Consider the following 21,375-nt stretch of genomic DNA (forward strand, 5'->3'; position numbering starts at 1 on the left):
TTCTGCAATATCTCTGCTGCTCTGCTGCCCAGTAGAGGGAAGGTGCTTGGTTGTCCTTCTGCATTTAGTCCCTAATCACCTGTCTGAAAGCACAGTAAGAAAATAAGAAGAGCGTGCCTATTTCTATGCCTGTGTCATGTCAGGAATGTAAGAGAGTTACTTCCTATCCGTGGGCATGGTGCTCAGTGTTATAGTCTAGCCTCTAGCATATAAGGTTAGTTTCTGCTCTGATGTGGACAATAACTTGCCAATACATTGTGATGGATTTAAAAAAAAAAAAAATTATTTTTGTGGTAAAGAAAAAAATTCTGAATGTAGTAAGTGTACCTGATAGTTAGGTATTAAGTCATGGCCTGTGTAATTTTACTGAAAGTTTATTACAGTGCCAGCACATTTAATGGTGAATGCATGTCCCTGTATGTGAAATCACCAGTGATGTAATGAGAATGAAGGTTGGGGTAAATCTGCCTGTGTAGTAGTAACAGGCACTCAGATACTTCAGAATGTTACTGCACACAGCCTGTGTATTCAAAGCTGGGAAATTATCACCGACTCCGCATTAATAAAGATGTCAGTGACCAGGGATGTATCTGTGACAGGAAGGGCTCAGGGACCTCACCCTGGACTTGTTTGTTTGCTCTTTAAGGCTCAAGTGGCTTACACAGGTGGGAATGTGTGAGGCTGCCAAAAGCCACTGCAGCACAAAGCCTGGTCCAGCTTGTGCCAGGACACCTCTTTGCCAGGGAAAAGGCAGCACAGAAGTAGCAGCAGCTGTGTGATGTGTCAGGACAGGTGAGGGACAGGTCAAGTCATCAGCTGAGTGCCTGAGGCCTTTGTGACACTGAAGATTTTACTGCAGCAAAGTTGTGGGGAGACACAAAACTTGACCAGAGAAGCTGCATTAGCAAGTAATTTTGGCATTGACCAACTAAATTGCCTTTTAACCTGTTCATTGCTTTGCCTGTGTAGAGGGTTACCTATATATACCTGAGGTTTTCTTCTTGGATACTTGCCTCTGCTCCAGGATCTTTAGTTGGGGAAACAAGGGATCTGTAATGGCAAAAGACTCCTAGGCTTGACACGGCTTACACTGGGGCAGCAGAGTGAAACATTCCCCAAAGGTTTTTGTTGCAAACCAAGAGAATTAGAGAAGCAATCAGGTGTGCTGAGAAGGAATAAGGAAGAAGCAGACTGTCCAGATTGTCACTGTGAAATAGTGACCTTAGGCTGGGGTAGCACCAGGGCCCAGGCACAGCAGAGTCAGGCTCTATGAGATTGTAGAGCCCAGCGCTAATGGCAGCCTTTCCAATCTAGCCTTCTTTTTAATTAGACCATAAATGCCAAGATATTCTTTTTTCTTGTTAATGCTTCTTTGGGTGCATATAGACCATGGTGAGATTTAGGCAGAAGAATAGAACAGAGAACCTGAGAAAAAAGCAGAAATTACCTGGCATTGCTAGCCAAGGTAGTTCACAGCCCAGATATGCAAGTAAAGCAAACCACACCTCTCTTTTAGAGCTGATGGGCTTGAGAGGTGCTGTCATTCAACCTCCAAGTCTTCTCAGGCTGTAGTGATGTCCGGGGTTATGGGAGAAAGGCATGTGTAGGTGCTCCTTGGTAGCCAGAAAGGAAAGGCTGCCATGGAAAAAGAGCCTGAAGTGTGTGCAATAGGCAGAGAAAGCTCTTTGGTCTCTGGAACACACTGAGAGTCATTAGTTTTTGAAGAACAGCTGAAAAATGTGATTTTGTTGCGGGGAGGTGGGGGTGCAGCTGTAAGTCTGCATGCTTGCCGTGCAGCTCAAAATTACAGCCCGTAAATAGATGTACATACTTAACCTCCTAGAAGGGCTGTAGCTCCCTGCTGTAGTACAATAAGAATAGTAATGCTTACCATTTAGGTTGTGCTTTCTATTTTCAGAGCCGTGCCAGTGTTAGGTATTTCAGTGTAAAGCGGGCGGGTGATTGTGAACAGGATATGGTGAGCTTTTCAATTTCGGGGGTGGGGGGGGCAGTGCTATTTTGCATACTCTCCGGAATAAAAGGAGATTCAAACCCTTCTATTCTAGCAGCGGGGGCACGACATCTTTCAGCTTTCTTCCAGGAGCGACTCTCACAGGGGAGCCGATTTCTTCTCGGATCTGACCACCACAGCCCTCAGTAATTATAGCAGCGTCTGAATTCTGAGCTAAAAACAGAAGTGCAGCATGTGCCTATTCCCCATGTGATTCAGAGAGCAGGAAATTGAAAGAGCCTGACTGAGAGGAGAGGGAGCGCAAAGCAATAGACACATCCAATATTTGTCTGAAACCTGCTACGCCTGGGACGCAGGAGCTGTCATCCGCCGGCGCTGATTCTGCGTGCAGCCTCAGCCCGGCCTGATTGGGCGTAGTGGGACCGACGGCGAGGGGGGAGAGGCGGCGGGGACGGAGTTGGGCTCGCCGCACCGAAATGTAAACAGAGCGGAGCGGCAGCGGGCGCAGCGCCTTCATGCTCCGAGGGGCCGGCAGCTGGCTCCGGGCTGCCCCGGCTCCGGCAGGGAGCTAGCGGTGTCCGGCTCGATGAACAAAACCGGGCACTTCGGAGGATCTCCCGCCTGTGGATATAAATAGGGGGCAACCGGGATGCGCTAGCTTTCTCCGGCGGCGCCGCAGCTCCTCGGTGCTCCGCGCCGCGGCTGGGACAGGGCGATGGACATGAACATGAAGAAGTTCACGGTGCGCCGCTTCTTCTCCGTCTATCTCCGCAAGAAGTCTCGGTCAAAGAGCTCGAGCCTGAGTAGATTTGAGGTAAAATTCCCCTTAACTTTGTTAAATGTAGCAAATGCTGTTAGGGGCAGGTAGCGAGGTACGAGAGAACGCCTGCCTTTACTGATGTGATAAGTAGTTAAAGGTGCTCTTTCCCTGGAGGTGATGATATTCGCACCTAATGTTCTTTGTTTCAGTGTAATTCAGTGCTTTTTCTCGGTAGTATTCAATACATTGCATAATATATTTAGTGTGTTGCCAAGAGTCCTTTTATCAGCCTTGCAGGGGAGGAGGAAGCTGGTTCAGGACATCATGAAGTTGTAGGAAATAATTACAGATTCACTTAAATTAGCAGAAATGACACCATAGTTTGAAATAGCCTCATATTTTAGTCTTTCCCTGCACGCGTACTATTCTTTCTTAGTGCTAGGTTTCCAAATAATTAATCAGCTTGCTAGTGCCTTTCATATAGATGTGGTATGTTAGACAGGGATTCTCTTGATTATTTCTCCATAGGTTCTCATGTTTGCACATATTTTTTGCATTTATCTTCTCTGCCATATGTGTCTCCTGGTATTTTTTCATTTACTTTGTTTTAGGAGAAGTTGTTCTTCAGGAGCTGGGGGGACAATGTCAAATTAAACCCTGCGTGATTTAGCAGTGTGGGGAGATGAAGGCAGTTCAAGTAGGAGGTATTAGCAAATTGGAATGTGTGAATGGGTTAGAACCCGGATTTCTGCCTGCCTTCCTCAAACCATTGTTCTTCAGCCCAGTATTTGGAGCTGTGAATAGTCGGCAGGATGTGAGATCAATTGAATAGATGTCAGTTATATTTATGTTGTTCACTTTACCATTGCAGATGATCTGCAACCTCTGCATTAATATAGAGGTAGATGGGGCCTGATTCCCTCCTGTCTCACATTTATTTTGTGCTGGTGTACTTCAGTTGACCTCTGAGGAGTTACTCTGATCTGCACTGGTACTCCCAGGAGGAGGATTAGTCTTATGCTGTGTGAATACATTTTGAAATGTTATTCCCCTTAGTGTCCTATTTAAAGCTCCAGGTAATTGTTTGAACATAAAGTTCTTCATGTGTCATTGCTTAAACAGGGCATGCTGAAAAGCCAAGTTTTTCACCTGTGTGTTTTGTTGGGTTTTATTTTCTTTCCTAACTATTTAAAATCAACTTTCTTGAAAAATGATCATGTAAGTTTTAATTTTCATCATCAAACAGACATGCTGTGCATGTAAAATAAACTAATAACTGCCTCCTTGGAACAGTCACATCCCAGTAGGACTGACGGGAGAGATGGGGATACCTGTCCTTTTTGTGTAGTCAGAATCACAGAGCTTAAGCTAGAATGAATGTTCATTGTAGCACATTGTAAATTCTCTCAGCTCGTGCTCCAACAGAGACAAGTAGACCTGGAGTTATTTGAAGGAGTTCGGAGACAAATGAGTGTCTTCACAGGCCACCAGTGTCAGGATGGGATGTTAGGAGGGGAGTTGGTTTGGAAAGAGCAAAACCCCAGCAGACCTCATAACTACTCATTTGACAGTGCCATAGCTGGGGAGAAACAGATTCCACCACACTAATTATTAACTTACTGCATAATCCAGCGGGAATGACCAGTACGACTCAGCACTTGTAGCAGGCTAGACTCTTGCTTCACTTACAAAAAAAGTCTTTGCAATCCCTTTGACCACCAGTGTTGGATTTACTGGACTTTCTCAATAATTATTAAATAGTTTTCCCTTATGTGAGTTGTATTGTAATGATTTTTTTCTGATTTGAAATAATTAGCTTCAAGATGCAACCCGATACTTATCCTGTCGCACACGTAGCTTCAGAGCATTTCATCCACTTCCCTCCTTTCTTCCCTGGCTTGTCAGTAATGACCAACTTGATGCAAAGTGACTCAGTGTTATAATGGAGTGGAGAATAGGGGCTGTTCCAGCTATGAAGAAAAAATTATTCATAGAATCTGTTCTGCTATTTAAGTGTGAAAATCATCAGAAATGTTACTTCTTTGGGCAGGGGGTGACGGCCAAATGTGAACATCAAGTCTTCTCTGTGGTTCTCATCCTTGAGTACTTCTGTGTATAAATTTGTAATTGCAGGCTAACAAGTGCCTACCAGACAAACAGAAAGTGTGAGGAAGCCTGTTAGATGGTTTTTTTAGAAGTGAGAATATTCTTCATCCTAGTAGGTAGATATTTTTAAAGATGCAGTAAAAAGATACAGATTGTTACATCATGGAATGAGTAAAAGTAAAATAGAGAAATTTGGAAAAAACACATGGGGTATTGCTGTGCTTAGTGTGCATTAGCTAATGTACCTGGCAGAAATTGTGTTGCACAATGTCATTTAAAACTTGGAAGGGAACTGATTTTACTAGGTTGTGTGGGATTTTTGTTATGTTGTTCTTTTGGCAAGTTTGGAAGGAGGGTTGAAGGGTTTAAGATAGATACTCCTAGGCTCAAGCATTTAATGTGCTTAAAATACCACTATTAGAGTAGATTCAAAAAATAATACAGTATTAGTTATTAATATCATGATTAATTACTTTTTCTACTGTGGTATTCTACACTTCCAATTCATTTGTAATGAGAGTGGTAGCTTGCAGGACCAGGATACCGTTGCAGAAAAGGACTTAGCAAATCACAGCTTGTAACCTGACCTTTACTTGATTGTTTCAGATGCCAATGTCATTGCTATACCTGAAACAACAAGATGTTCACCATGTGTAAACAGCTGGGTTTCACACTTTGTCCTGCTAAAAGAGGCAGAGTGCACTCTGGTAAATTAAATGGTATTAGGGTTTCATTTCATCTTGCCTAAAATTCACGCTATTTTTATTATTCCAGAAAAATCTGGCTGAAATTTGAATTTATTTGGCTACAGTTTAGGGGTTTCAGTTTATATTGTTTTTCAGTATGGCCTGCTTTGCCCTTCATTTAAAAGGTATCCAGTGATGTAATTTTATTGAATGTGCAGAGCCAAGTTTTGCCCTTCTGCATGCACAGAGTTCTGATTGAAGTCAGCTGAAAATCCAGCAAAGTCAATGGGAACTGCATGTGTGCATCTGAGAAAGGGCTTTGTTTATGGTTCTTGCTGAGTGTTGATGAACATGAATGTGAAACCATCAGGATAAACTACACACAGTGGGGATCTGCTAAAGACTTTGAGACCCAGTGGAATGCATCTTATGGCAGCGAGCAATATCCCTTGATTTATAAATCAAAATTTAAATATGCCATTGGAATAAGCTAGGAAATACCTAAGCTTATAAAGAATTTGATAATATTTATTCCAATGACGCAGGAGCTTCTTTTTTTCTTTTTTTTTCTTTTTTTTTTTTTTTTTGAGAAAACTACCAATTAAAACATTGCCTTTTATTCTTTTTGGAGACGTTTCTGACTTTTGTGTTCCTGACGTATTTTTAATTCATTATTCTTCCACTTTCTTCCACTTTAATTCTTCTAATTCGTTTTTAGTCTTACTGGTAATGATGAATCCAAATTATGTTTAATCTATGTATGGGGCTTAGAGCCTAGCAGAGTTCTTGGAAATTAATTCAGAATTAATTTGGAGCCTGGTGTGCCTTGGCATGGTCAGTTTGAGAGGCAGATCTCCTGTGGATGATTCAAGCATGGGTCCTCCTTTGGTTCCAGCGCTGGCACATAGGAAATGGAAGTGAGCCTATGCAGGCTTGAAAGTAGTAGTGCAGAAGAACTGGCACTGGCTTTGTAATACTTTGTTATGAGAGATTTTTGGTTCTAATCTTGGGCTCTGATTCTGTTTTCCTACAAGCTAAAGTTACAGCAGCTTTAGGAAAGAGCCCACAAAACACTGAGCTGGACTGCTCCTTTTCCACAGTGGGCTGCAGCAACAGCGCTCTGCTTGCAAATGCTTGGGAATTCTTCTGCTCTTGTATAAAGAGCAGTTCTGTTCCTTATCAGCAGTGTGTCCTTTATTCTTTTTTATTACTTTTGTAGTTACTCACTTGGTAGAGGAATAGAGTCTTTCTATCAAATGTTAGCCAGAATAAAGGCAAGTTAAAGAAAGGAGATGGGGATTATCAGCCCAAGAACATCTCTGCAAGGTGTAAGTCCTGAGGCAGCTTTAGTTTTCACTTTTTTTCCCCCTGGTAATGATCATCTTTTTGATGTGTGTTCTTGTTACAGCAGAAGGCACCGACACTGCTGTAGTGTCTGACTTGCCTCAGCTGCAGGCGAGACTTTTACGAGGAAACGCTGCAGTTCTTGTAGTCTTGCACGACTTGCTGGGGGGAAGGGAGACAGAGCAAGAGCAGGAGGAGCGTGTAGTCCCTCAGATAGGTCACTTGAGGAGCCAGGAAATCCATTTTCCAGGCTCATTTTGACAACTTGCTGTGTCATTACAGATGGTTCAGACCTTTGTGCTTTGCATTTCCCATTTGAAAAAAGGAAAATTATGATAAATATTCAAGTTCTTTGTTACTATTCTACCTATTTACCTTGAGTTTGGGGGCAACACCCATATATGTACATTTTCTCAATAAAGGAATTGTTTCCAATTCCCCAACTGCTTCTGACTTTATCCCAAATAACGTCTCATGTGCCTCAGGCTTGATACATGCTCCTTCCAACAAGCCTCAAATTAACTGCTGAGGTACAGAAAGGGAAAATTAAGCAGGTAGATGTAGGGATAACATGTACACAGGAAAATCACAGAAAATTGGGACTGGAAGGCATCTAAAAACCCTTGATCTGGACCCCTCTTCCTCCTTAGGCGGCATCAGCTATATCTAAACTCTGCCACCAAAGACATTTTTCTAACCTCTTATTGAAAGCCTCCTGTGGTAAATGCTCATAACCTCTGTATGTGGTATATTTTGCATCATTATCCTTAGCATTTGAGGTTTTTCCTAATATCTAACACAAGTTTCCTTAAGGCAGTTCAAGCCTGTGTCTTCCTATTCTCCCCACTGTAACTGTGAAAAGGAGTTGTCTTTGCAGCATGATTTTTATGCATTTGGAAACTGTTCAGGTCCCTTTTCTCAGTCTTTCAGGAAGGGTGGGAAAAATGTCTTTTCTCCTTTCTGAATGGTAGGGATTTCCAGGAGCAAGACCCTGGGCTAGTTACAGTGACATTGTTAGGGAGTATCTCTTTTTTGGATGCTAGTTGTCCCTCGTAAAAATCAATTACATCTCAAAGGCCCCTACCCTGCCAAAGACCCATCCAAATTGTCATTTTATGCTCCATTTCCACCATCTCAGTGTCTGCATGATTCCTGGATCTGATGGTATTTGGCATCCAAGCCAGCGCTGACAGAGCTGATCCAGGGGCTCTGGTGTCAGATGAATTCCGACAGAGATCATACACCTAAACTCAGGCTCTGGTCACATGGCCCGGGTACACGGATGTTTGGGCATAGAGCAGGGGCATGGCATCATCATAACAGAAGAGGTCTTTGTTCCTTCATTTGGTTGTGGGATGACTGCTGCTGATGTCTGATTCACAGATGGGACCCACACACGCCTACAAACCAGTGATGGAATGACTGAAAGGGAGAGAGAGGGCAGTGCCCTTCCACGCTCCGAGCCAGGTAGTGCCCTGGTTCCCTGTGCCTGCAGCATCTGTGTGTGGGTGTACAGGAGATGAGGAGCTGGACCTCAGGGACTGGTTGGAACCTGGGCAGCTGAGCATTTATTTGCAGTAATGTAGCTATATGCAAGTGAAATTTTATTTGAAGTTTTAGCTCATAGTATGATGACCTGTCTGACCCTGTGGCACAAGAAGTCCGTTCTCAGAGGGTTTAGCTCTCCTACATCTATTTTTATTATTAATAGCATTTGCTTCATGCATTTCTCTGCTAGTCTCAGGAGGAGACTCCTTTTGTGCGTGCTTTCTGCATTTGTGTCATCACAGGTGACTGGAAGTATTTCTAAAGTAAGAAATCAGAACAAAAGCCCTCCTTTATGTTGATTTGCCAGTTACTCAAGTACAAATACTTTTTATCAAAATGTTTTCTAGTCATTTCCTTTTGTTCACTTAACAAGACCTAGTGTCCCAGTTCAGCAAGGATTCCATAAAAGTGTTTGCTGTTAATAAAGTCTCCAAGTACTACAGAGAAGCAGCAGTTGGTTCTGCAGACAGGACACACTCTGTGCGTGTGTGTTACCATCAGCTCCTACTCTGAGCTTTCTGTTTTCCTTCCTGGAGAACAAAGTTTCAGGAAATGAAAAAGAGCAATGGGATTACTAAATCTGCCTTGAATATAGCTTTCTGACTGAGGATGTGTAAGGAAGCGAGCAAGCGATCCATCCATTCAAGGCCCTTGCACAACAGCTATGATCACATGCAGGGAAGTGCCTTCAAGGGTTTGGGGTGCACATTTCCCCAGTGAGTGCATGGATGGTGATGGGGTGGCCACAGCATGGCTTTGGAAGGCTTGGAAGGGAGCAGTTGTCCTTTGCTGTTCAGTCTCTCTCACTACTTTGAAGTGTACTGTATTTGAAATGTATCAGTATTTCAGCAGAGCTGCTTTTACTGTGAGATGTGGGAGAACTTGCATCTCTCTTCTAGCTGAGAGCCAGGAGTTCAAGGGTACTGGAAATGCAAACCTTTCAGAGCACAGAAGACAAAACCACTAAGTTTCTAATAAAGGAAACCTTTTCCTCAGATTGCAGTGTATTATTGGACATTGTGTAGCAGTGCACAGGCAAGAAGGGAAGATGGAGTTTGCCAGTGTGCCTTCAGGTGGTAGGTAATGATATTAATTGGCAAAATGACAGTTGACTCATTAAACCTTAGCAAGTGAACTCCTATAGAGTCCAGATGTAATTCAAGAGTGTCATGCCTCTCTCCTGCAGGGCCAGATCTGATCCTGTGTGTGACTGGCAGAAAGCAGTAAATAGTTTTTCTTCAAAGAATTGTTGTGAGGAAACTGGGGGGTGAGCCGAGTGTGTGGGTTTATCTATAACATTCACCTTTCTTTTCTTTTCTTTGATAGAAATTTCTGTTGCTTTTTTCTAGTGAGTAACAAAAAAAATCCTGCATCATTTTAACCTTGTTTTCTCTACCTCCCATTGCCAGCAACTAGTGGACAGGTTCTCTGACTCTGAAAGATATCTTAGTCTTAAACTTCTGCATCAGCGGACCTCCATGGCAATCTTTCCTGTATTATGAAATCTGTGTGCCTAGAACATGTCTGGGACAGCAATTAAACATTGTAATTGCGTTAATTGCAAAAAAGACATCTCTCTAAATATCTGAAACCCTGCTGGATCTGCTGCTAGTCTGCACAGTTCCTACTTTATCCCTGTATGGTTATGCATTGCAGTAATGACTAAAGAGTAATCTGAAAGCAAGCCTTTATGTTAGATTATTTCTGTGATGCAGTTCAAGACCAACTCATATCACTACATTTGGATTTTTTAGAATTTAGTGCGTGCAGATGTTAAATAAAACATACTTCAGAAGTTTTTTTATAACATTTCATTATGTCATAAAAACTTGAAGCTCTTTTCTGGCAAGTAAAATCACTTATTTTTGTTCCAAGACAAACTCCTTAATATTCAGTTAAATCAACACTATTAGGATAGCTAAACCAAGATGTTTTCAAAATGCGAATGATTTTCATGTGCTGGCATTGTATGGCTGATTTCAAACACATTGTGGTGCCTACATTTGAAGGAAAAGAGAAGATGATGTATCTGTTCTTGTTTTCATATTCTTGTACCCTTGAGAGTTACCTTCACTGTATGTGGCAACCAGTGAAATAGGCATAGAAGGAGGAAAGGAAAGTGTGCTAGTTAATCTTAGCTCTTACTTCTGTCAACTTCTCCTCAAACTCTACTTCCAAAGGAGGACCACATGGTTGGGCTTACTCTAGAAATGGGTGAAGGTGTGTTATATGAGTCCCCACAGAAAAGTGCTGTGTCTTGTAAAGGCAAGAAAGTCCCCATTGAAGGAGGCATAAATTAATCCCTCTCATTCTCTCCAGCACTGTGAAGTTGTCCAGGTTTATGATGATAACACTGTTCTATTTTTGTTATTTAATCCTCTTTTGTTCATGGTGAAGTTTTAGCAATTGTATGGCAGAAAATGCATAAAGCTAATAAAGCAGGAGTTGGGTCAAACTAAGCTCAGGGGGATTGAGGGGAGGCTTTGCTCTCTCCTTTAAAAAATTTTAATGTACATTATCCTTAGCTTTGTGGCTGAATCACGCTGTTATATCAAAAGGATAAGCACTTTGGGGGCATTTTCTCTGGTCTGAAAATGACGGCTGTGCATACCACATTAACTACAAACTGATCCAAGACAAAAAAAATCACCTATGTTAGCAAAGCTGGAGATAAACCAGTTTCCCAAAATCAATTGCTGATATTTGTTTTTTCCCCCCATGATTTCAAGTTTTTGTGCATTTGTGGAATTGAAGAATCCATACTAAAAACATACTTCAAGTGCACCTACTTTCTATTTTTATAATTTTTTGCGGAAAAATTAATGTCACAAAATAATATACCAAGCAGCAATGCTCATAAGGATGGTGGGCCACAGAACTTTGCAAAGTGGAAACTATTTATTCACCTGCTTTCCCCTGTTCCACCAGTACAATTATGGCAGCATTCAGATATCTTCTTTTCTCTTCCTATGCCTGTTAATGCCATCAGTGCTACAGCACCCCTTCTCACACAGCTGAGGAACTCCATCTGTATTTGCTTTTCTCTGAAAGACCTGTCCTGAAAAAAAAGCCTAATACCATCTTTTGCCTGATGGTGTGGAATGAATTTCTGAAAGTCTTCTCTGCAACTGGGATTTTTTTATTCTAGCAAAAAAATTTTTCATTTTTCCCAGACAGGAAAACCCATATGGGACATTAGAAGCAATACCATTAATGATTCTGAGGATTGTCACTTCCAAAGCACAGACTACTTCTTGTGATTATCTGCCAAAAGATACATGTGTTATCCCAACTGCCTTTTTGAAAATCCCTCCCCACATCAGGATAAAGCTTACAAACCAATTTACTCTTGGAGATGGGTATTCTGCTGTGAAAGTGTTTAAGTTACTCATAACAAAGATAATTATGTTAATGGTGCCAATTGCAATTTTTCCCGTGCTTGGTTTAAAAGCATTTTTGCTCTCCCTAACAGGTTGTAAAAGAAGCCATAAAATTAATTTGAGTTTGTATTGAAAGAAATGCTATAATAGGCAGACATTTGTGATGTTATGGGAGGAGTTGTTTCCCTGGAGTTGTAAGGAAAGTTATAAGGTTTTGACTTAGTGTTTCCATCTTTCTCATAACATGTGCAAAATGAGTGAATTAAAACTGTAGTCGTTTCCAATGCAGATGATCTGGGTCATTTCAAAAACATAACTTTTTTGAAGAGTCTTCTTTTTGAAAAACAGATCAGTCCTTTGATTCTGCTCTTGACCACTTTTACTTCCATTGACCAGTTTAGGGTTTGCTTTTTGCCTTCTTTTTTGTGTTCATCTCTTCCTCCTCCTTGTTAACTGCAGGCACAACCATGGTAAATATAACCTATCCCCAGGGAATTGGGGACTTAAAAAGCATTAACGAGCTGCACAGCCAAGAGAAAGGTTGCCCTTTTGCCCTAGCTTTTAAAATCCTTCTGCTGGTGTGAAATTCGTGGGACTGAGAGAGAAATAAGAATGGAGCTCTCTCCATGGAGTACCACTATGGTCTACAAGCGCTCATTTATCTTTCTGGTCATCAGAGCTGTTGGTGTCTGGGATTTTGTATAATCTCTTCAGGGAGGCACATCAACTCCCCGTTTTTCAGTTTCTGAAGAAATTAGGTTGTTTTTCTCTCCTGGGATATGATTCTTTACTCTTGTCTTCAGGCTTTTCTTCCCCCTTGTAAATAAAGGTTGAAGATTTGAATGTGCTCTGCTCTGGTGTAGAATCGTGCAGCTGGACTGCGGAAATGCTGAGCTCCACGCTCGTGGAAACTGTACCCTTGAGACCAGGCTCTTGCCTCCTGGTGTCTACTGAAACTCACTTTACCTTCTCAGATGTTTCCCTTGTAAGGTAACAGTTCTGCTTTTTCCTGCTCCCTCACCCTATCATTAATCTGATTCAGCTTTTTTGTTTTATGCTTTCGACTCAAACAATGCAATCATGTGTTTTTGCTTTTCTCGTACTGCATCTGTTTTGGTACTTTCCACCCTCACTTTGCTGAGGTAACTGGGCAGTCATCAGTAAAAACAAAACTTTGTTTGAGGAAGTGCTGATTCAGAGATGACACTCACCTCTGAGGCTGGGCGATGGTCAGATGGCTCTGGAGCAAATCCCAGATGCAGCACTTGCTGCACATCTCAGAAATGTTCCCATCTCATATACTTCAGTCCTTGCCTATTTCTCTTCAAATGTCTCTGTCTTATGGCTTTCTGTAGTTTGAATATCTTGTGATCATTTCTTCTTCAGGGAGAGCAGCAGAAAAAACTCTTAGGGGGTCCCCTTGCCTCACAGCTCCTGAGTGTGTGGCTGAGGGTTCCATACCTCTGACTCAGCTCTGCTCCCAGTTGAGCAGGAGCGTCTGTCTGTCTGGGATTTTAGCTTTATATAGTACAGTTTTCACAGCACCTCTACTCTGACTTTGAAGCATGGTTACTATGGCATCCTCAATATCTTAGAAAGTAGTGAAATAAAGATATCAATGTTCACATTTTGTGTTGCATAACTTTTGTGCCTGTTGTGTCTCTCTGTTTTTCACTCTCTATGTTTTCTTTTGAACCTCGGTGAAAAAAAAAAATCACAGTGGAAATGAGATGATGATTTGGTCCCTTGTCATTCTAGAGATGTGAAATCATGCAAAGTTTCATGGTTTCTGCTCAGTCGTCATCCATTTCAACTTCCTGAAAGGAGAAAACTGGGTAGTTTTTCATCTTGGGATTTCCATGACAAAGTTGAAACTAGCCTGCATTAATTTATTAATTTATGATAAGAAGATCTTCTATTGCAAGCACCTTACCCTTGCAGTTAAAGGCTACTTTTGTTAAATTTACAGTGCCATAAAGCCTAAACCAGTGCAAACCTACATGATTAAAAGGAAATGCAAATTGAATTGCTCTTTTTTCTGTCTCTGGAACTGTAATGAGATCTGAATCAGAAACAAACTTGTATTGCTTTTGTTGGGACCTTTATCACCACGGCAGACTGGCATTGTTGTTGATAGTACAGCATTCCTTCCTTACTTCCATAACTTGAGATGTAGCAGAATGCTTTAACAACCTACTCTAGGTAAACTTCCTTGGCTTCTCTGTCTTCTGGCTGGTGGCCTCAAGTTGCCAACAAGGACTATTAAAAAGGGAAAAAAAAGAACCAACTCAAAAGCCCCGTGTAGTTTAATGTTTAAGCACATCTTGTATTATTGCCAACTCTTGGGCTAGCACAAGATTAGCATCCTCACAATGGAACGTGTAAAAGAGGGTTATCCCCTGGCCAAGCCTGCGAACCTAGAAGGCTAAATTTGATAGTGTTGCAGGGTAAAGTGCCCATAGCAATACATCTGAATCTGAAATCAGTATTTTATGCATGTGGCCTCTAAAATATATTGAGACTGTCAAATCAGGAATCTCTCTTTTTCTCAGTGTAATTCAAACTCTTGTCTTGGATCTTAAAGAGTGTCTTGTTCTTTCTTCCTAAACTAAAAATTCTTCAAGGCGTATTTCCTAAATAAAACCAGCAAAGTGAATCTTGAACTGCTGGTGTTCCCAGCTGCATGAACGAGGTATTCTGTTACTCCTGCAGGGATGCAAACCAAAATTTCAGAGTATTACTCTGGTTTTCCTTTACTTTTCTGAAATGGTGGTGTGTCAGTGTGCTCTGTGTCTGTCATGTAGTCATCTGTGTGAACACAGGAAACTGACTGAAAAACTGAGTTGTTGATTTGGATTCATTTTTAGCCTAGGTTCCTAAAAAAACTTATACATGCCCCCACACCCATTTCTGGCCCTTTGCTTTGAAAGCACTGTCAAATTTAACAGAGAAAGGGTGAAAAAATAGTGTTCTTGTAGACATAATGTTCCTGTAAGAATTTTGAAAATAGGGGCCAAGTAGAAAATAGAGAAAGGACAACACTGCTACTCCAAAACAAAGGAACAGGGAGTGGGAGCAAATTTTTTGGCCACTAAAGAATCCAAACAGAGGGAGATGGTGGGAGAGAAGGAGACAGCTTGATAAGAAATGGGGATTTCTCACTCCCCTCTTTTCAGAACATTACTAGACTTTGATGCCAGGAAGCAAAAGAGGATTTTTTTCATGAGAAGTGTTTGCATTTGCTGCAGAAACAAGTGGATTAGTCTATTTACCTGTGTAAATATTTGGGCTTTGAAATGCTATAGTCCCCAGCAGTGATGTTATTTATCGTAATAGTGCTGTCTTTTACTGATGTTTTTCCCTTACAATGAAGTAAGCAAGCGCTTTTGTTTAGCTATTCCTGCTTCTAATGTAATGGGTGAGGCAGAAGAAGTCACTGGCAGTGCTGTTTTATCAAGGTTACTGAGATGCTTTTGCTATAAGGGGCAGGCAATGTAGTATAATACTGGGTTTTTTTCCTCTTTGGAATCCAGTGATCATCTTTGTGTGGAAATGTATTAAGGATGTTTGCTTGAATTCACTTAAAATGTGATATAACAAGGGGGAAAAAGAGGCATTTCACTATTATTTATGGAGTAAAAAACTCACAGAACGTAAAAAAAAGACTAATTTACTAGTAGAATTATTTTAAAAATCCTATAAAGGTTAGTAGAAAGGCTGGCAACTAATTCATCAGAAAAAAATTATCATAGTATAATAACTTACAAGGTTTTAGAACCCTTGTTACAGAATTATAGTAGAATATCAGTGTTTGCTTGAAATATCCTGTCTTGCTAGCTCGTAGTTGCTTTGATGACATGAATAATTAATTTCTTTGGATAAAAGTGGATATTTAAACTGGCAAGAGAGGCTTTGCAGGTGCAATGAGGAATCCTCTGGCAAGAATATTTGAAGTAAGGGGGTCTGGGAAAAATATTGGTGTTTACTGATGCTGTATTTGAAAAAGAACATAACAATAATTGCTTTTAAATTCTGTTGCATATGACTAAACACTATGAAATTATTTAGTTTGTTGTCTCATATTTGCATGCTGGACAGTCAAGTGGGTCAATCCACAAAATTTCGACATTTTCTGATGTTTGCAGGATGTGTAAATAGCAAAGCAAGATTTCTGCTTGGTGACACTTCACTTGGTGAAGCTGCTAAATTTTTTAGCCAAGACCTGACTACATACCTGTACCCCACAAACTGGAGTTAAAGCTGATCACTTTTGCACAGCCCCCTTACAATTTGCCTCTGAATTGCAAATGAGCATGACTTCAGTGCATACAGGAGAGAAGGGGACTTGTGTGGGCACATATAACAAATGTTTTACACTAACCAGATTATGCACATCTTTTTAACAGACAGTCTGTTCTGTTGTTTGCTATAAAGTGAACATAAGCAAATAATGTCTACTGGTCTTTGCTCTTTTTCAGGACAGTTTCTGAACAGGATTCAGATGATACAGTTTCTAAGGAATGTGTTGTAATTACAGCCGTATTTTGTGTGTGTATTTATATGGCATTTACATGAATAATGCATTTAACGGTGTAAATACATATAGTATGGCAGTTTTTCCATGGAAAATGCTGCTAAGAGGATTAGATATAATCTCATAATACCATACACAGTCTCTTATTGACTCAGAGCAGAGGACTGTTTAGTTCTGGCGGTCACCAAACAGATCAGCAGCTCACATTCTTGCTGCTGGCATTCTGTTTGAATTGAAATTGCTAAAACGATAACTTATTTTTTTTAAACTTGTGAAAATCTCTCCCCAAAATGATATTGTGCAACTTATTTTAATTTTTTTTTCTCCATTTCAGGGTTTAAATTCCTCTGAAAATGATTTTTAGTGCATAAATGAACAATTTCTGACCTAGTTCCTTCCCTTTTGTTCTCAGGGTTGAGCCATTTTTCTATATTGTCTCCTGTCCCCACAGGTGTAGATTTTTCCCTTTTGGTCTGTAAGAGGCTCTTCCTGTCCCTGAAAAGTGCTGCTAATGAAATCATCTTTTTCCCAGCTGCTTCAGATGCATCTTCTGTTCCACTGCTGAGGCCCATCCTGTAGACTAAGCCACTCATCTCCCCTTGTTTAAATATCTTATAAACAGCCCTTCTTGCCACTAACTGAAGCAAACAAGCTCAGCAAACGTACTTTGCTTGAAACTTCTGAGGTTTTTCTGCTGCCCTCACTTCCACTCTGCAGCCCTTTCCTTTCTCTTAGAATGGTAGAATGGCTTGGATTGGAAGGGTCCTTAAACATCATCTTGTTTCAAGTTCCCTGCCATGGCCAGAACACTTTTCACTAGACCAGATTGCTCAAAGCTGTATCCAACCTGATCTTTAACATGTCCAGGGATGGGGCATCCATGACTTCTCTGGGCAGGCTCTTCCAGCCTCACCACCCTCACAATGAAGAATTTCTTCCTAATATCTTACCTAAATCTAGCCTCTTTCAGTTTAAGGCCAGTATCCCTTGCCCTATCACCACATGTTCTCCCTTCTGGTGTTGTGCCAAAGGCTGAGGACCCCCTTTGGCCAGGAGTGTCTGCAGGTCATGGAGGGCAGCTCATCATTTGTATTTAAGTCCTAACCACTGAGAGATGTTTTTGCTTTCACACTGAAATTTTCTAATACACACTGTGCACCATCTACTAGTGACACACATGGCTTAAATATGAAATCACCAGTTGCATACCTCTTTGGTTTTTCAAATATCTGTGCTGCTTAACAAACCTTCCAGCTTTTCCTTTCACAATTCATCATGCTAGGGAAGTGAATGGCTTGCACCCAAAACTCTTTCTGGGTTGCCAATGCATTTATTAGCATAATGTTAAGGACTATGAAAGTTTTTGATTCTGTATGATAATCAAAACTATCTGCATGATTATAATGGTAAAACTCCAAAATTGAGGTATTCTTTTGTTTTGAATAATAGATGTGTGTGTTCTGCACTGGGCTCCATTACTTACTGGTAAATAGCTCTCACTCACAGACAATACCCACACTATCAAGCTTCCCCAGTGTTAGTACACCAGTGTTTTATTTCACAACCAGTCCATTCACAAGCTACTTATCTTTCTTAGAAACTTGAAGGTGGGAAACACTCCATCTATTTGTTGTGCAAGTGTCCCTCAGACCAGACAGACACTCCCTGCTCACTGCACTGTAAAGAACAGAGTTCTTTACTGTGCCACCATGGTGAGCTCTTGTGCTCTTATCTGTCCTGATTTCAGTGGTACTGCAGCCACCTTCTAGAGAGCCAGGTTTGTGCTTACTACTCTTACACTAAAAGCACTTTGGTTCTGGACCAACCAACACTGAACTCCCCAGCAGTCTTTAAGTACACTTTCCTAGAGTTTACTTCATGTATGCACTCTGGATTAATATTCAGGGGTTCCTGGTAGTTTGAGCAAAGAGACACAAATACTGTAAGGTTTCCAAACCCAAGGAGCTTTATCTTACGGAGAAAAAGAAAAAAAAAACAAAACAACAAGAACAAATGCAGTGTCAGAATAAATTCTGCATGTGTTTCCTTGCCTCTTTTCCTTCCCTGCCTCTAGATATTGTTGGGTTTTGATCAGGGTGCTCTAAGAGGTCTTATGGATTTATATTCAGATCTCTACATCTGATTAATCTTAAAAAGTTTTTTATCCTACCAAGTCCTGCACAGCTTCCCATCCCAGATACTCCTCTGAAAGGATTTGTGCTCTGACCACATTGTTTCTCTTCCTGACTAGTGGCATTCAACAATACTCCTCTCTGGAGGGGTGTATAAACAGGAAAACAACTAAATATAGATCACAGAGAGAGAAGGAATAGAATGCAACAGTGTGCATAAAGAGGAGCACCGCTTGCACAGATGGTGTAGGGCTTAGAGGAAATATGGAGGGGGGGAGAGAGAGAGGCATGAGAATGAACAGAGATTGGGGAAAAAAAGTTACCCGTGGCATAAACTGTTTATGGGAAAAAGGAGGCAGGCAGAACATCCCTCTGTCGCCTGGAGCAGTCTGTAATGAGCTGGGTTAGCATGATCAGAAAGCAGAGGCCAAACTAGACTTGAGATCTTGTTTCCTTCATGATTGTCTGCTGCCTTGATTAGAAGCTGGTCAGCAGAACAGTCTTGAATGCTGCAGCCACCTCCTTGGGGGCAGCCTGCTTTGATGGAGCAGAAGGCAGGGGAGGTCAGCCTTCATATGAAACAGAATATAAATATAATCTCATGGAATGGCACAACATGAGAAATTTAGGGAGGTGTTCTTTCAGGCAGCTTCCTGCCTTGGTCTGTTACATTTTGGAGTTTTATTCTCTTATGTATTAACACAAGTTGCTGACCAGAGCCGTCTGACAGCCTCTGATGAACAGACTGGCTTACAGGAGAAAGAGGAACCTTACATCTCTCCTTCTCCTTCCTGCAGCCCTTACCCAGCTCTTGCGCTTCCCGCCCAAGCAGGTGAGGTATGACTGTGGCACGTTGCTGTGCCCTTACACATATGTAACAGGACCCATCTGTATTCCTAATTTCCACTTTCCCAGCAGGCATGCATTGCTTGGAGTGCCTCTGTAAATTGGGAGGATGAAGTGCTTCTGTGGTAAATTACCCACTGTGCAGGAGGGGCAGCAGGAGGGAAGGGGTGGCCGTGCTTCAGCACCTGCAGACAGCACCCTGGTGTCTCAGCTCAAGTCATGGACAGAGCAGGGCTGGCACTGATAGCCCGGGCTGTGGGCTAGGGCAGCGAAGGGCAGATCTCTATCTCTGCTGCCTCTGACGCGGGAGCAGTATTTTCAAGGGAGCTGGAGGGATATATTTGATTGGGAAGCAGAAACATAATATGTTGCCGTTCGTAAATCTGCAAAACCATGATGGTTGGAGCCTTGGTTCATTTTTGGAAGGATACACAGAAATCTGTGTAAATGAAGGCTGGATTTAAAACCTTCTGCTGCTTCTTTCTGTGCACAAATAGCTTCTCTACAAATAATATGTTGTCTGTCTTTCTCTTCCCCAGCATCCTTCCAACAGTTCTGCACAGGCTAGACTGTTAGTTGCTGATGACTTCTTTTTGGAATTGATGGTTATGTGGGGCTTTTTATATTGCCAAGCAATTTTATACTGTTTTGTTTTCTGGTCTATGTATAAGTCTGCAATTACTCATATTTTTTGTTTAGAAATACATTTGGAAAAAAAATATAGTGACAAAAAATAGCCATCTAAAATCCCATTTAAGTGTTAAAACCATTCTTCATTCTACCATTTTTTCGTGAAATGAGAGACATATTCATTTGAGGAAATTTTTTCTTGTTTGAACAAGAATGAGGGAAAAAAAAAGACCATTGTAGAAAAGCTTTAAGGGGTCTATTTTCTGGAAATTAAACAAACAGCACATTTTATAATGTTTCAAAATGGGGAATAAATTGTGGCTTATTTTGGTTGTTTTGTTTTTATTTAACCAACTTGTTTGGAAGCATATTATTTGACAGGTAATTTATTTTTACAAGTCAAATATATTTGTATTAGTATTGTTGGATTTAAAGCACCACAGAGAGAAGTCTGATAGTAATCTGTTTGTGGAAAGATCATGTTTGAAGAGATTAAATGGCTAGTATTTTGATGAGAAATGCTATTTATTATTGAGAAAGAGCCAGTAATTGCATTTATATTACAGCAGAAAATTATGGGGAGTAAAATCAATGTATGCCAGCTGTTCAGTTATCTTCAAAATACTGCAGACTGACTCCATTCTGCATTCTCCTGCATGGTAAAATCTATTGTGTGTACCTGCACAGTTTTGCTTTTATTTTGTTTCTTTTTCTGACTGTCAGGAAAGGTACCTTACTGTTTGAAAATATTAGACTGATTTTAGCACAGTAATGAGAGATGACACATGTCACCCCCTCTGTCCCCAGTAAGACCAAGGTGGCCCAGCAGTAGAACCAGTGCAGAGAAGGCTGTACAGAGAGCGCTGTACCCAACCGAAATATCCTATTGGTCCTTTAGAGATGGAGGTCTGCTGCAGACTCCAAGTTGTTCTATGAGTTTTGTTCTTTTTTTTCTAACAAGGAGGTTCTCTAAGGTAGAATTGGGATTGTTTTATAACTGGCATTACTTATCAGGCTGAAACTCTTTAATGGCAATACTTGCCACATAGGTCTAACCTAATGTTGGTTAAAACAAGTAACTGTGAATTAACAATAAGGTAAATGGTTAAGAATCTGGTTTTTATATGCCAAATAAAGGCTATTGTCAGTTATTGTTAATTGAAACAATAGTTATTGTTAATGGAGATCTGCATTTTTGTTGCTGCACGTATTATCTGCTATTCTAAAAGTATGTAATATCTTATGCAGTTTGAATGTTCTACATTTATGAGAAATCACAATTCAAAGGGACAGTTGGGTGGTGAGGAGTTGAAGCCTTCAGTTTCTTTATTTAACACATACAGAGCTGTAGGTTCTCCATGGCCCCTGCCTCCTTTCCCCGGTTCTGGCCCCGATGCCTTCAGCAGTCCTGCTGCAGTCCCTGGATGTACACAGGTG

General features: G+C 41.0%; 1 protein-coding gene across 1 annotated transcript in view; it reads left to right on the plus strand.

Annotated features, from left to right (window-relative positions):
* Positions 1-2,283: 2,283 nt before the first annotated feature.
* RPS6KA2 (ribosomal protein S6 kinase A2) overlaps positions 2,284-21,375 on the plus strand; it is a 158,591-nt gene continuing 139,499 nt past the window's right edge. Inside the window, exon 1 of the mRNA XM_084202397.1 lies at positions 2,284-2,786. Coding sequence (XP_084058523.1) covers positions 2,688-2,786 — 99 coding nt within the window. The 5' untranslated portion in view covers positions 2,284-2,687. The remainder of the gene's footprint in view (positions 2,787-21,375) is intronic.

This window comes from Fringilla coelebs, assembly GCF_963513975.1.
Source record: "Fringilla coelebs genome assembly, chromosome: 3".
In the NCBI taxonomy this organism is placed as follows: domain Eukaryota; kingdom Metazoa; phylum Chordata; class Aves; order Passeriformes; family Fringillidae; genus Fringilla; species Fringilla coelebs.